Below are 12,961 nucleotides of genomic sequence, written 5' to 3'. Positions count from 1 at the left end.
GGTAGTAAAGGCTTTGTTGTTTTATATCAATATGCAAATTAAGGTAGCAATAATAAAAAGCTATCTCAATTTAGGCCACTTTAGAGTGAGTGTTTCAAAAGATGAGCGGTTAAACGTTTAATGTGTCATTTGAGGAAACTAAATTCAACGATAAAACAAACTTTAGTTTGATGATCTCTGCCCTGCAAACAAGTCTAACATCAACGACTATTCAAATGTTTTAGATTTGCATATTTAAAGACCAGCAAGCATAGTGCAGAAATACAATTTTTGAAGCACTGCATGAATCAAATGTTTATTGTATAGTAAATAAAAAGTCAGCTTGAGGTTTAAAAGGTAAGTTCACTCAGCAATTCCCTTTTTTATTCAAAACACTTATGACACATATATATGAAAATATAATAAAAATGAAATCCTAAAATCTTCCTTTAATGTGCCACACCAAAAAATTGAAAGGCATAAGGGTTTTTAAATAGCAGGTGGGTGAGAATTATCATTTTGTGGTTTATAAAAAGGAATCAGCACTCGTATACATATGAAAAACTATCAAATAATCAAACTCAGACTCAAAACAGACTCATATGAGCCAAGGACACCACAAATAAGATGATGTGAGCTAAATAATTCCCAAACATCCAGCCTATCCAGAACCAGACCATAATCTCTGCCCCAGTCTGAGTAAAATATTCCTGTCAGCACTTAAATACAATATTTGGAGTTTTGGCACTTTTATACACCTATCAAATTGGTTGCTGCCCTTGTGACACGACAATTGAATGAAATGAGCATGGTTGAGCAAACAATGTTTTACCACAGACCTGACTCAAAATTGTCACACCACATTATTGTGTTTTCAAACATGTGAACATGTGCAACATTGGGTGAAGTACTTACAAACAATCCAGCCTCCAGCATCCTTTTTCATTTCAAAGCAGATACAAATAGTCACCTGCAGGCTAAACAAATCGAGTTAATTTACTGTCAAGACGAAGCATGTTACAAGCATGTTGCATTTAAACAAGCAACATTCAAAGAGGAATTTACCTGTCAAACGAACATCATTCCTTTATAAAAGTAATAAAGAAAAGCACAAACAGCTCCAAACAAAACAAAATACTGCCATGCAATGCTAAACTATCATAATGTGACATTTAAACTTTATGTCGTAAAGTTTATATGAAGATTTTCTTCAATCCATGAACATTTCCTCACCGCCGCTCTGCTGTTTACCACATGTCAACGCCAGCTGGCCTCCGTTCTCGCGATAGTGGGTACGATACAGCACGCGCATGCGGCATTCTCGCGAGAACTCGCCATCCGCCATCGCTGTAGAGCCCGTGAGTGAGATTCAGGGACTCAAACCTGGGGGGGAAAGAGGGCGAAATCTGTCCGCGTTTGCCTCAGCAAACCCGTCCTAACATCTGTTGATGGCATCGCTCCCTAACCCAAACATGTCCAACCTCAAACCCAAGAAAGACACCAAGATGCGGATCCGCGCCTTCCCCGTGAGTATAGGCCGGAATGAGTGCGCCTCGAGCGGCAGCGGGGATCACTCGAGGGCCGGGGTCGGGCAGAAAAGCAGGCCACATTTGATTTAGATGTTTTGAAAACGAGTTCAAAGAGATTTGCAGAGGATCTGGAGGATAGAAAATGAGAATTAAAATAGCTTTCGTGTCTGGATTGTGAGCACGTATATAAATGGGTTCGTAAAAAGAGAGGGGGTGGTTTGAGCTGTAATAGAAAAGTGTTGAACACACACAAACATTCAGTCTATGAAGTGTAACGTTAGTAGAAATAGTTAGTATAGTGTGTATACACAAGCTGTGTTGGTCATTTAACTATAGCAACCCAGGTCTTGCGGAAAATATGTTGTCTTTTGATCTTGTTCTCTTGCAGTGTGTTGATATGTTGTTGGGTCTACTATTGTTTTGTTATACCGATGGCTGTTGTTGATGTTGTGTGGTTCATTGTGACACTGATGGTAGAAGTTGTGTAGTCTACTTGCTTAGTCCAAAGGGCTGTTATCTGACAAAAGCATGGTCAGGATGAGAAAGTTTTGGTTTATACAATGAAACTGCCACCTGCCACATATTACCGGTTTTTCATTATAAATATAACTTACATTTAACTTACATTTGTTGATCTTGTACGTGTGCTTATGCTAAAACACTTAAGGCATTTCAGGTGTATAGCTCTTCCTCATGGGGAAAGAAGTTCAGGAAACAACGCTATTAAAATCCTGTTCATTTCTACTTCAAATGTTTGTCTCCTTTTTGTTTATTCTAAATGTGATTATGTTTTGGATTTTGACCCCTCTGAGATATTTTCTTAGTCTGCGTATGTTATTATGGATAAAATTAATATCTTTTTCTCTGCTAGTGCCGTGTAACTGTTGTCAGGGCAAGTCAAAATCTGTCCTGACCGGGCCAGCAAAACAAGCCCGTACTGTTGTTATACCTGCTCTCTGATGATCGCTGTTTTGGTGTTTTTAGGTGAGGGTGTAGTATTAGTAGTTTTAGCCCATTGGGTGTTATTTCGTTTTTCTGTGATGTTGGTTTGGGTATTTGTTACCACACACCGATGCTTGTGATGTTAAGCTTAGTGTTTTGTTGTATTTATGGCAGATGTTGTGTATTTGTCATAGATTTGGGTTCACAGAAACTAAACAGTTTTCAGATGTGTAGGAGTTGTTTTCAGTTGTCTGAGACTGAGTTTTATGTCGAGGGTCTGGACAACTCCTTTCCCATCCCAGAAAATCATCATGACTTGACAAGTGTCATTCATTACCAGTTAAGATGAAAAAGATCTTGTTCAGATGTGACCTGTCTCACCATGTCAGAGGAATTCATCAAACATCTCGCAGCTGCATTATGATCTTTTTGTGGTATCATCCTCCTTCTAACACCCACCATGTGGTCTGTGCTGATGAACCCCACCTTTCTCAGTATTTTTCAGTGTCACTGCATGAATTGCTTCTTTGCTCAGTTGAATTTAGGTGCTACTTCATCTCATCATTTAGATTCTTAGTATTTTTAGAATGTTGCTAGTATTGTAGCTTAGCATTTAGTGCATACCAGTGGTGATGCTCACGTGGTAGATGCTGGTTGGAATCTGGCCTGTGCTGTTTTCCTGATCCGGTCCACCATCTTCCCATGATACAGATTGCCTGACTTGTTTCAAAACTGGATTCTTCAGTATAGGTTTTTTTCTACTTCGAGTCTGACTCATTAGTGTTGGTTCTGGCACTTCATTGTCTGTAACAGCATTGCCTCCCATCGAGTTTTATTGTCTGGGACATTTCTCCGTTATTTGTGTTCAATGGAAGAAAGAGTTGTGTGTATATATATATATAGGTTTTATGCGACATGAATGGCTGTATAAATGATTCATTTATATTTTTTGGGGTGAGCTATCCCCGACAGGAAACGTACTACATAGTGTGTATGTGCATATTTTCTTCGCCTACATGTTGCTGCAGGGGTTTCTGTTTATTGAAACGGTTTCTTTTTTGTGGTCAGTTTAATGTTTCACAAAATCTAATTTGCATTATTATCCCCCAGTCATAAACAGGTATGTACAATTCCTGCTTTTCTGAACAGATCAATCATTACCGTAATAAATACTATTAGCATAATCTTTTAAAACATTTGTGTGAAAACTCTGCACCTCTCACCTCTTTTATCTCTCATTGGTTTACATTCCTGCTTAATAATTGTTGAATTATTTAAACATAAACTGTAACACATTTGTTTGTAACACCTTGACTCATAAAGTCACACCCTGCCCTGGCTTTATATACCACAAAGTAAACCAATGTTTAGACATGCTATTCATGCAGGTTCATCTAATGTCAGGAAGGAAAGAACATGAAAATCACAATGCCACTTCAACTTGGACACCTTCCCATAATTCTTCTAGATCCTATTTACATAAAGTTAATCCTTTTCTAGTGTTGTTGTTTGTTTAATGCAATACCTGTTATGTTGTTTTGACGGCTGTCAAAATCTAAAAATACCGAACCTATGCATAGGTCACCACCTGATTGGACAGGAAATATGACATACATTTTGTGATAGAACTTACCAAGCATTAAAAATTATGCTTTGTGCTAAATGCCCTCATGATATGTGATTACAAATAATGGGCGGTAAGTTATGTACTGTTGCAACCATACGTTTTTCTTAATAAACAATTATGCATGCAGCCACTAATCATAACAAATCAGACGTATTTTGTGGTGCTTTGGAATATTTTTTATAACTTCTACATCTAAAGAAGAAGGCATCCAATCCCAAAATGCCTTTGCAGTCACCCTGGAACAACCTTTCAAGTAGTTGACTAGTTGGCGGCGCAGAATCGAAATTCGATTATATTTCTAGAATAGTCAAGTACAGCACATTAGCGGATCTCTGTGAACAGTTCTGCCCTTGTTAATGGCTCAGGCTGTCTCTCTTTGTCTCTGATCCGACAAAAGCTAGTCCACACCGGTCTGTTGTTTTTAAGATCTGCTTGAAAGAAAAAGTCATACAGGTGAGCGACGTTTGACCCATTCTGCCTGTCCTCTGGCACGCTGCAGGAATGGAACCGGGAGCTGTGCTTGCAACACCGTGCCTAGCATCATAATGAAGTCGAGCTCTGACTCAAAACACGGGAAGTGTAATATTTTGACATGCATAATTGGTCACAGCTGTTGAAAAATGTAATTCACAATATAATTAGGTGTGAAGTGCCAGTCATACTAGTTTAAGGTGAAGTCTTTTTGAGCTAATGTATCACGAGCTCTGTTTTCGAGAAATCATTATATTGTACATTATATTGACATTGTATTTACAAATGATTTAGGGATGCTCATTTCGGTTAATTTCCTTAACCGACAACCGACACTCCTTATCCGAACATTAACAGTGAACCGATAAGATTTTAATAATAAATTGGAATTAAAAAAATACATTCTGCGTCTCATTTCGAAGGCTGCGTCCTCCGGAGGTAGCTTTTGTCCGCCGCATGCGACATCCAGAGGACGCAGACTTCGAAATGATAACACACCTACAGTTGACGAGGGTCCGTGACACCTTAGAAATACAAACATTTATTTCACAGATTTATTCGAACATGCAAACAGCAGCGTAACGAAGACATCAACAACAGCACCTCCATTCACATATTATCACATATTATGCGGCGTTTGGTACAATGGAGAAAAACTAAATTATATAAATCCAAATAATAAAATAAACAGGCAAGAAGAAAAACTGAAATAATTAATAAATTATGACAAAACGAAAACACAGAAGAACCGGGAAAGTGTATTTCTGCCAGAAAGTTTTTTCATCAAATACAAAAAGCAGGCCTACCTCAATCCAAAACATGGAGTTTTTATTTAATAAAGTTACATGTTTACGTGATGTGGTGACAGTCTGGAGCTTGTTGACAATTAGACCCGCGGCAGAAAACAACCTTTCAGAGGGCACAGATGTCCCGGGAATGTAGTACTAACGCCTCTGGAAGCGCGTCACATTTGCTTTCCACTAGCCAGTCTTAGCTAAACATATAGAAATCCGATCTGCTATACCACCCAAAATACAAACATTATTTTTTACTTCTTATTTTACATTCGTATTTTTACATCACGTCTAAAGAAGGCAGGGAAACCACCGGTTCCTCCAAATGGAGTACCACTGGCTTTCTCAAGCTCAAGTTTTTTGTTTCAAATAAAGACACGGGACAATCGCGCTCACAATGTGCTGTTACATTTTCTGTCTTCCCGGCGTGTCTACGGCTCGGCTAAGCTAAAAGCGGAGCTACTGCAATTTTCTAAACTCACCCCATGACTCTGGTGCAAACTAAGGGCTGGTGCCACCAACTGAAGAACTTTGTAGCAACAGTGCCACCTCTCTCAAATGTAAGTTTTTCCCACATGACCTGAACGTCTTTAAAAATAAACATTAACCGTGCAACTTGTGTTACTTCAGTACTGTCATTCGCAAACCATTGGGCGGGGCAAGGGAAGTAGTTGTTGACATTCTTCTGTGGAGGCGGTGATCAACCTACCTATGATAGATAGGTGCATTCCAGAACCTGGTGTTCGCTGGGCCTGGTGTCAATAAAAGTTTCAGTAACAATTAAATTTTCAGTTGTGACACTTGAAGGATGTGCGCTTGAATTCGATTCCCTCTTCTATATCAAAAGCTCGGGTTAAAATTGATGTCTTAATTCATGACTTTAAAATCATGTATCATATGTCGTCTTGAAGCTTATTGCTTTATTTGACCCTAAAGTACCTGCTCGACTGTTACTGCCTAAATGGCAGATTCAGATTTTTGCTGATAGTATAATTCATTTGTTTTGTAGATGACTATGGATGAGAAGTACGTCAATAATATCTGGGATCTTCTGAAGAACGCCATACAGGAGATCCAGAGGAAGAACAACAGCGGCCTGAGCTTCGAGGAGCTCTACAGGAACGCATACACCATGGTGTTACACAAACATGGGGAGAAGCTCTACACAGGCCTGAGGGAGGTTGTCACTGAACACCTCATCAACAAAGTATGAGCTCACATCTTGACTTACATCCTCGGCTCTGTGTGGTTTAGGTAGATCTGATCTTTGGAAGGAATATGTGGTTTTACAGCTATATTAAACTTCGAGCACTGTTTCTACTTATGTATGTACATATTTTACACAGTAAAGCTCTCAGATATGCATGATACTGCCTGTATTTGTGTAGGTACAGTCTTAATGAAGTCTCTGGGGATTTATCTCTTTGTGGTGAATGACGCAGGTGCACCTGCTGCTCCTGGAGGAGATGTTCTCACGGTGATGTCACCGTCACACTGGTGCAGGAGGTTCAAACTGATCTCTGCAATAATATCTATTTTTTATAACTGTTTTTAGGTAAGAGAAGACGTACTGCACTCATTAAACAACAATTTCCTGCAAACGTTAAATCAGGCGTGGAATGATCACCAGACGGCCATGGTCATGATTCGAGATATCCTGATGTACATGGTAGGTTAAGTGTAATATTATAGACATTACTGGGTACCATTACAAACATTTCAAGGTCCTGGAGGAAAATGCCTGGACATTAATATTAAACACAAATTTGTTGCCCTCCTAACAAACCAAAAGCTTTTATGGCCGTAGAAAATATCAAGATCAACACCCCCCTTCCCCTTTCAAAAATGTTGAATATTTTATTCACAATATGTAACTGTACATGACATTTGTGTCAGTATTTATGTAAGATCTTAATAATCTCTCTCGCTCTCTCTGTCATAAGGACCGGGTGTATGTTCAGCAGAATAATGTGGAGAACGTCTATAATCTGGGCTTGATCATCTTCAGAGATCAGGTTGTGCGGTACGGCTGCATCAGAGATCATCTCAGACAAACTGTTCTGGACATGATCGCTCGAGAACGCAGAGGAGAGGTGGTTGACAGGTAATGCACTTGCAATTTAATCATGAATATTTCAATTTCATCACATGCACCACCCTTTTTCTTGCACACTTGATGTCCACACGTAGTTGTTGGAGAACAAAGCTTCCTAACCTTTGTGATGTCATGTGTCGTGATAGGGGGGCCATCAGGAATGCTTGTCAGATGCTGATGGTTTTAGGATTAGAAGGTCGTTCGGTCTACGAGGAGGATTTTGAAATCCCCTTCTTAAACATGTCTGCAGAGTTCTTTCAGGTGGGTTGATATCAGACCGCCTTTACTTCCCAAACAAAGCATGTCTTTGTCATTGCCGACAGCTTTTTACAGCTGATGAGATTAAAATGTCAAAATGTCTCATTTTAAAATACAAATACCATTCAGTTTAATGTGCTTCTTCACAGCTCCAGTCTAAGTTTTTAAAGTTTCTTTTTTGGTGTATGTAGATGGAGAGTCAGAAGTTCTTGGCAGAGAACAGCGCCAGCGTCTACATCAAGAAAGTGGAGGCTCGGATAAACGAAGAGATCGAGCGAGTGATGCACTGCCTGGACAAATCCACCGAGGAGCCCATCGTGAAAGTGGTAGAGAGAGAGCTCATCTCCAAACACATGAAGACCATCGTAGAGATGGAAAACTCGGGGCTGGTCCATATGCTCAAGAACGGCAAAACAGAAGGTGAGATTCTATGTGTTTGTGCCAAAAAAATTGGACCGATTATTTATTGAGCTATTAGGTCACTGAATTGTTCATTAATGACTGAAGGAGAAATATATGATTTTAACAGCATTGTATGAATAATGTATACAGCCACAGGAAAAATTAAGAGCCTATTCCAGCATTTCTAGATGTATTGTGGCCATTCCAGTCCAGCATCTGTTGAATTTCAACAAATTCAAACCTCAGGAGTGACATAAGGTCACCCAGCAGCAATGTGAAAGACGCACTAAAACTGTGATAAAAATCCAGGTTAAAGCATACATATTACGCACAGATATTACTATTGTATTGCTTGAAAAGTGAATATTAACTTGTTTTCTTTGCAGTATTTAACGTCTGAAAAAAGGTATTGTTATTTTGACCTGTTTCTCCCATTTCCATTTTCTCTTTAATTTGAGATTTGGGAGAATTATTGTTAATAGTTCACAGGATGACACAAAAATGATCATTTAACCTTAACACATTCCTATAAATATTAAATTCAAAAAGTAATTTGGAAATGGTCTTTTAATCTTTTCTTGGCTGTGTATACATGTACCATATTTTCGAACTAACACAAGAGGGCGCTAGTACTTCATCAGTCGTAGGTGTTTTTTTGTACAGATTGATCAGAATGTCAGTAACTGAAATTCAATGAAAGTTCCGATTTAACTGTAGTACTTTTCTTTCCCTTCCTTTTCTGCTTTAACTTTCAGACCTGGCGTGCATGTATAAGCTGTTCGGTCGGGTTCCGAATGGGCTTAAGACGATGTGCGAGTGCATGAGCTGGTACTTGAGAGAACAAGGCAAAGCGCTGGTGTCAGAGGAAGGAGAAGGCAAAAATCCTGTTGACTACATACAGGTACTCAGACGCCAAACAAATATAAATGCTGTCTGATTGAAATGAGTTTGAGTGGTGAAAAAAGTTGAGCAAAAGTCTCCTGTCCTGCTCCTGAAGGAGCAAATTAGGGAGAAGCCGTGAAGAATTTTAATAAAAAAAAGTGGATATTTGTAAACGTTTTCAGGATTCATCTACAGTTGTTTTAGATTAAGGATGTGCTTTTCTTTGTGAATCTCTCAGGGTTTATTGGACTTGAAGTCGCGATTTGACCGGTTCCTGCAGGAGTCCTTTAACGAAGACAGGCTCTTCAAACAGACTATAGCCGGAGACTTTGAGTATTTCCTCAATCTCAACTCCAGGTCCCCCGAATACCTCTCGCTCTTCATTGACGACAAATTGAAGAAAGGAGTGAAAGGGGTAAGTTGGAGATGATACAAAATAAAGGAGATTCTGAGCTGAGTACTTCTTTTTGCTAGAAGGAAGACATAGAGTGATATGAACAGGGATTTTCGTCTCTTTATATTGTAACAGTCTATACAAGATGTAATAAAAATGTTTGCTTTCTCCGTGTTAACTCAACAGAGAATGTCATTTTTATTTTTGGTCCGAAACATCCAATGTTACAGACATCATAATAGAAAGTGTATTGGTGAAGTCACACTTTCGTTGTGTTTGGTTTAGCTAACAGAACAGGAGGTGGAGTCTATCCTGGACAAAGCCATGGTGTTGTTCAGATTCATGCAGGAGAAAGACGTGTTTGAGCGCTACTACAAACAGCACCTGGCTAGAAGACTCCTTACCAACAAGAGCGTCTCAGACGACTCGGAGAAAAACATGATCTCCAAATTAAAGGTGGACATCAGATTTATCACTGTTACCTTTGCCTCATTCCACCACAACATGTGTCTCTATGCTCACCTTCTCGGTCTCTCTTTGTGTCAGACGGAGTGTGGTTGTCAGTTCACCTCTAAACTGGAGGGCATGTTCAGAGACATGAGCATCTCTAATACCACGATGGATGAATTCCGCCACCACCTACAAACATCACAGGTACACAAACAAACACGTATAGTAAAGACTTCACGTTGTTTAGCTTTTTTAAACTTTATTTCAATCAAGTCTGTTGTTTGGGTTGCAGGTTTCTCTCTGTGGCGTTGACCTCACAGTGAGAGTTCTGACCACAGGTTATTGGCCCACACAGTCGGCCACGCCCAAATGCAACATCCCAAACTCCCCTCGCCACGCCTTCGAGGTCTTCAGAAGGTACAGCTGATTGGGATACCCTGATATGACCTTTCCGCTTGTTTGTTTGAACCCTTTATGTTTGAAACATCATTAATTACATAACATTTGCTTGCTTGGTTTACATGAGTTGAATTCTCTGCAGGTTTTATTTGGCTAAGCACAGCGGCAGACAGCTCACACTCCAGCACCACATGGGCTCTGCGGACCTCAATGCCACCTTCTATGGCGCTATTAAGAAGGTACAGCCAATCCCACCTTCCTACAAACCACTTACTCTTGACAGCGATGACAGAGGGACAAGAAATAGATCTCTTGGCTTTGAGGTTATAGTCCTACTCATCTTTAGCTATTAAACATCAAAATGTTTTGTCAGTCGCTAGGTTGCTATTTATGCATACTGCATAGCCCCGCCCACAGTTCAATCTCATTGGTCTAAAACCTTGGACCAAATATAATTGTATTCAATAACATTGAACATTTTCTTCTATTTTGTCTGTTCATGTAGCATTTCGCTTTCAGTAAGAAAAAAAGTCTTGTCAATGTGACCAATATTGGTAAATCAGAAGTATCTCTTGTCAATTTAATTTTGTTTGACATTTTTGTATTAACTTTTCATGTCAGGTTTTAAATGCCAGATTTGGACTTTTGGGTGGATGTAATATGATTTTCTCTCTGTGCAGGAGGATGGCTCAGATGTTGGTGTGGGAGGGGCTTTGCTAACAGGCTCAAACACACGCAAGCACATTCTACAGGTTTCCACTTTCCAGATGACTATTCTCATGCTCTTCAACAACAGAGAGAAATGTACCTTTGAGGTACACCAACTCTTAAATCTTCCCAGTCTGGACAGTCTTTTTCATTGTAGTTTTTATCATTTTTGACTTGAATTTTCGCTTTAATAATGAAATAAAAGTTGGTCAGCCTCTGCATTATAAAATGTCAAACCTATACTCCTGTTGGCGTGTGACCTTTAGGAGATCCAGCAGGAGACAGACATCCCTGAGCGGGAGTTGGTGCGGGCACTGCAGTCTCTGGCCTGCGGGAAACCCACCCAGCGTGTTCTCACGAAAGAGCCCAAGAGCAAAGAGATTGAAAGCGGCCATGTGTTTACAGTCAACGATCAGTTTTCCTCCAAACTGCACAGAGTCAAAATACAAACAGGTATTGTGCAACCACTAGGGTGCGCTGTTTCCTCTGAAAAAAGTTATGCTTGTGAATTTCTTTTTTGTATTTTTTGTTTTATTGTCTCTTCAAAACATTGATTAACACGCCTGCTCTGGCATGTATATACACATTTTTTTCTAATATAATATAAAAAGAATCTTTGTGCTCCCTTAAATTTCACTGCCATTCTTTAAGTTTTCCATCAGTTTTTTATTTCTTATAATCACGCTGAGCTATTGAAATATTTACTGTGAAATATAGATGTTTGGAAATTAAGCCGTTCACAAACTCTGTTTTGAAAAATATGGTCCTGTGACTTGCAGTTGCTGCTAAACAAGGTGAGTCAGACCCGGAGCGGAAGGAGACACGACAAAAAGTGGATGATGACAGGAAGCATGAAATTGAGGCTGCCATCGTACGCATCATGAAATCCCGAAAGAGGATGCAGCACAATGTTCTGGTGGCAGAGGTGAGCGCGTTTATTCATCCTTGTCTCCATGGAGACAAAAATACGTCTTGCATCACTTCTAGAATGACTTCTAGCTGCATTAGAAACCCTTATTGAAATATTTCTGGTTGTTGTCTGTCAGGTGACCCAGCAGCTGAAGGTGCGGTTTCTGCCGAGTCCCGTGGTAATCAAAAAGCGCATTGAAGGACTCATAGAAAGAGAATATTTGGCTCGGACGCCAGAGGATCGTAAAGTGTACACGTACGTCGCGTAGTGGATGGCGTCTCCGCACAAGGAGATGAATGAAAAAAGATTTTGGACTGCTCTTCGCATGGACTGGGAAGTTCCTTTTAAAAAAGATGGACTCTGGGTAGCGGATCTCATTTAAATACGCAAACCAATGAATCATAAAGCATACAATCAGAAAATAATCAGGAGGCAAAATAAGAAATCCATTATGTGTTGTAGATTATTTTTAAATAGCTCACTCTTACGAGAATCTCAGCTATGAATGGATCCAGCTTCAGTCTTTTCACCGTTTTACCCTCATAGAGATGAAATGAAAAGAATCCCTTGGGAAATGTGAATGCACTGCACATGTTGTTGTTTTTTTCAGTACTGTATAAAAGGCGGAATTATTAAAAACCCAAACAAAACGGCCAGTACACGGCTACCAAATAAGACAAAAAAAATTAAATAAAAAATGTTGATATTGAACAGCTTGCCATTTCCTTGATGATGCGGTTTCCTTGGTAACGTCAGGACAAACCAAACATGTCATCGTTATTTCGTTCCTGGTTTATTAAAGGAACAAATGTTCCGCACTATCCCAGGTGGCTTTGGCTCTCGAGGTATGTGAAATGAAAAGCAGCCAGATGACTCACAGAATTACAGACTACATCACTATCTCCAATTTCCTGCTATTAAATGTCCAAAATGCCATTACTGCCAAACGTGAATTATGTGTTGGTCTGGTTCAGACAGAATCGGATTTGTTTTTATAAATGGGCAAAGCGGAAGAGCATTGAACATCTGCACAGCGGTTTAAAGGTTTTATATAAAAGGAGTAACGATATTAGGAAGACATCTTTGGTGAAATAAAGGTGAGCTAAAATTGAATTTACCTT

General features: G+C 39.5%; 2 protein-coding genes across 3 annotated transcripts in view; one reads left to right on the top strand and one right to left on the bottom strand.

The window, feature by feature from the left end:
* mbnl1 (muscleblind-like splicing regulator 1) overlaps nucleotides 1-1,232 on the bottom strand; it is a 66,818-nt gene extending 65,586 nt beyond the window's left edge. For both annotated transcript variants that reach the window (XM_056743456.1, XM_056743457.1), the window contains exons 1-2: nucleotides 1,045-1,232; nucleotides 895-956 (exon numbers count right to left, since the gene is read on the bottom strand). The gene's annotated coding sequence lies outside the window, so the exon portion shown is untranslated. The remainder of the gene's footprint in view (nucleotides 1-894; nucleotides 957-1,044) is intronic.
* An 84-nt stretch (nucleotides 1,233-1,316) lies between these two features.
* cul3a (cullin 3a) lies at nucleotides 1,317-12,551 on the top strand. The gene is made up of 16 exons (XM_056743437.1): nucleotides 1,317-1,505; nucleotides 6,352-6,549; nucleotides 6,898-7,011; nucleotides 7,286-7,446; nucleotides 7,584-7,698; nucleotides 7,887-8,115; nucleotides 8,853-8,998; nucleotides 9,218-9,394; nucleotides 9,659-9,829; nucleotides 9,920-10,027; nucleotides 10,116-10,240; nucleotides 10,365-10,461; nucleotides 10,903-11,037; nucleotides 11,197-11,383; nucleotides 11,710-11,855; nucleotides 11,977-12,551. Exons 1-16 carry the CDS (start codon nucleotides 1,428-1,430, stop codon nucleotides 12,106-12,108), a joined length of 2,319 nt encoding a protein of 772 aa, XP_056599415.1. The 5' UTR covers nucleotides 1,317-1,427; the 3' UTR covers nucleotides 12,109-12,551.
* The last annotated feature ends 410 nt before the right edge of the window (nucleotides 12,552-12,961 follow it).

The sequence above is a fragment of the Triplophysa dalaica genome, chromosome 3, assembly GCF_015846415.1.
Source record: "Triplophysa dalaica isolate WHDGS20190420 chromosome 3, ASM1584641v1, whole genome shotgun sequence".
NCBI classification, from domain to species: Eukaryota; Metazoa; Chordata; class Actinopteri; order Cypriniformes; family Nemacheilidae; genus Triplophysa; species Triplophysa dalaica.
This window is presented reverse-complemented; position numbering and strand designations above follow the sequence as displayed.

What these genes read in the sequence shown, in the direction of transcription:
- cul3a (XM_056743437.1), top strand. Translation starts at nt 1,428, where the DNA reads ATGGCATCGCTCCCTAACCCAAACATGTCCAACCTCAAACCCAAGAAA. An exon ending in ACATGATCTCCAAATTAAAG is followed by an intron (nt 9,830 to 9,919) that starts GTGGACATCAGA and finishes TCTTTGTGTCAG; the next exon opens with ACGGAGTGTGGTTGTCAGTT. An exon ending in ACAATGTTCTGGTGGCAGAG is followed by an intron (nt 11,856 to 11,976) that starts GTGAGCGCGTTT and finishes GTTGTCTGTCAG; the next exon opens with GTGACCCAGCAGCTGAAGGT.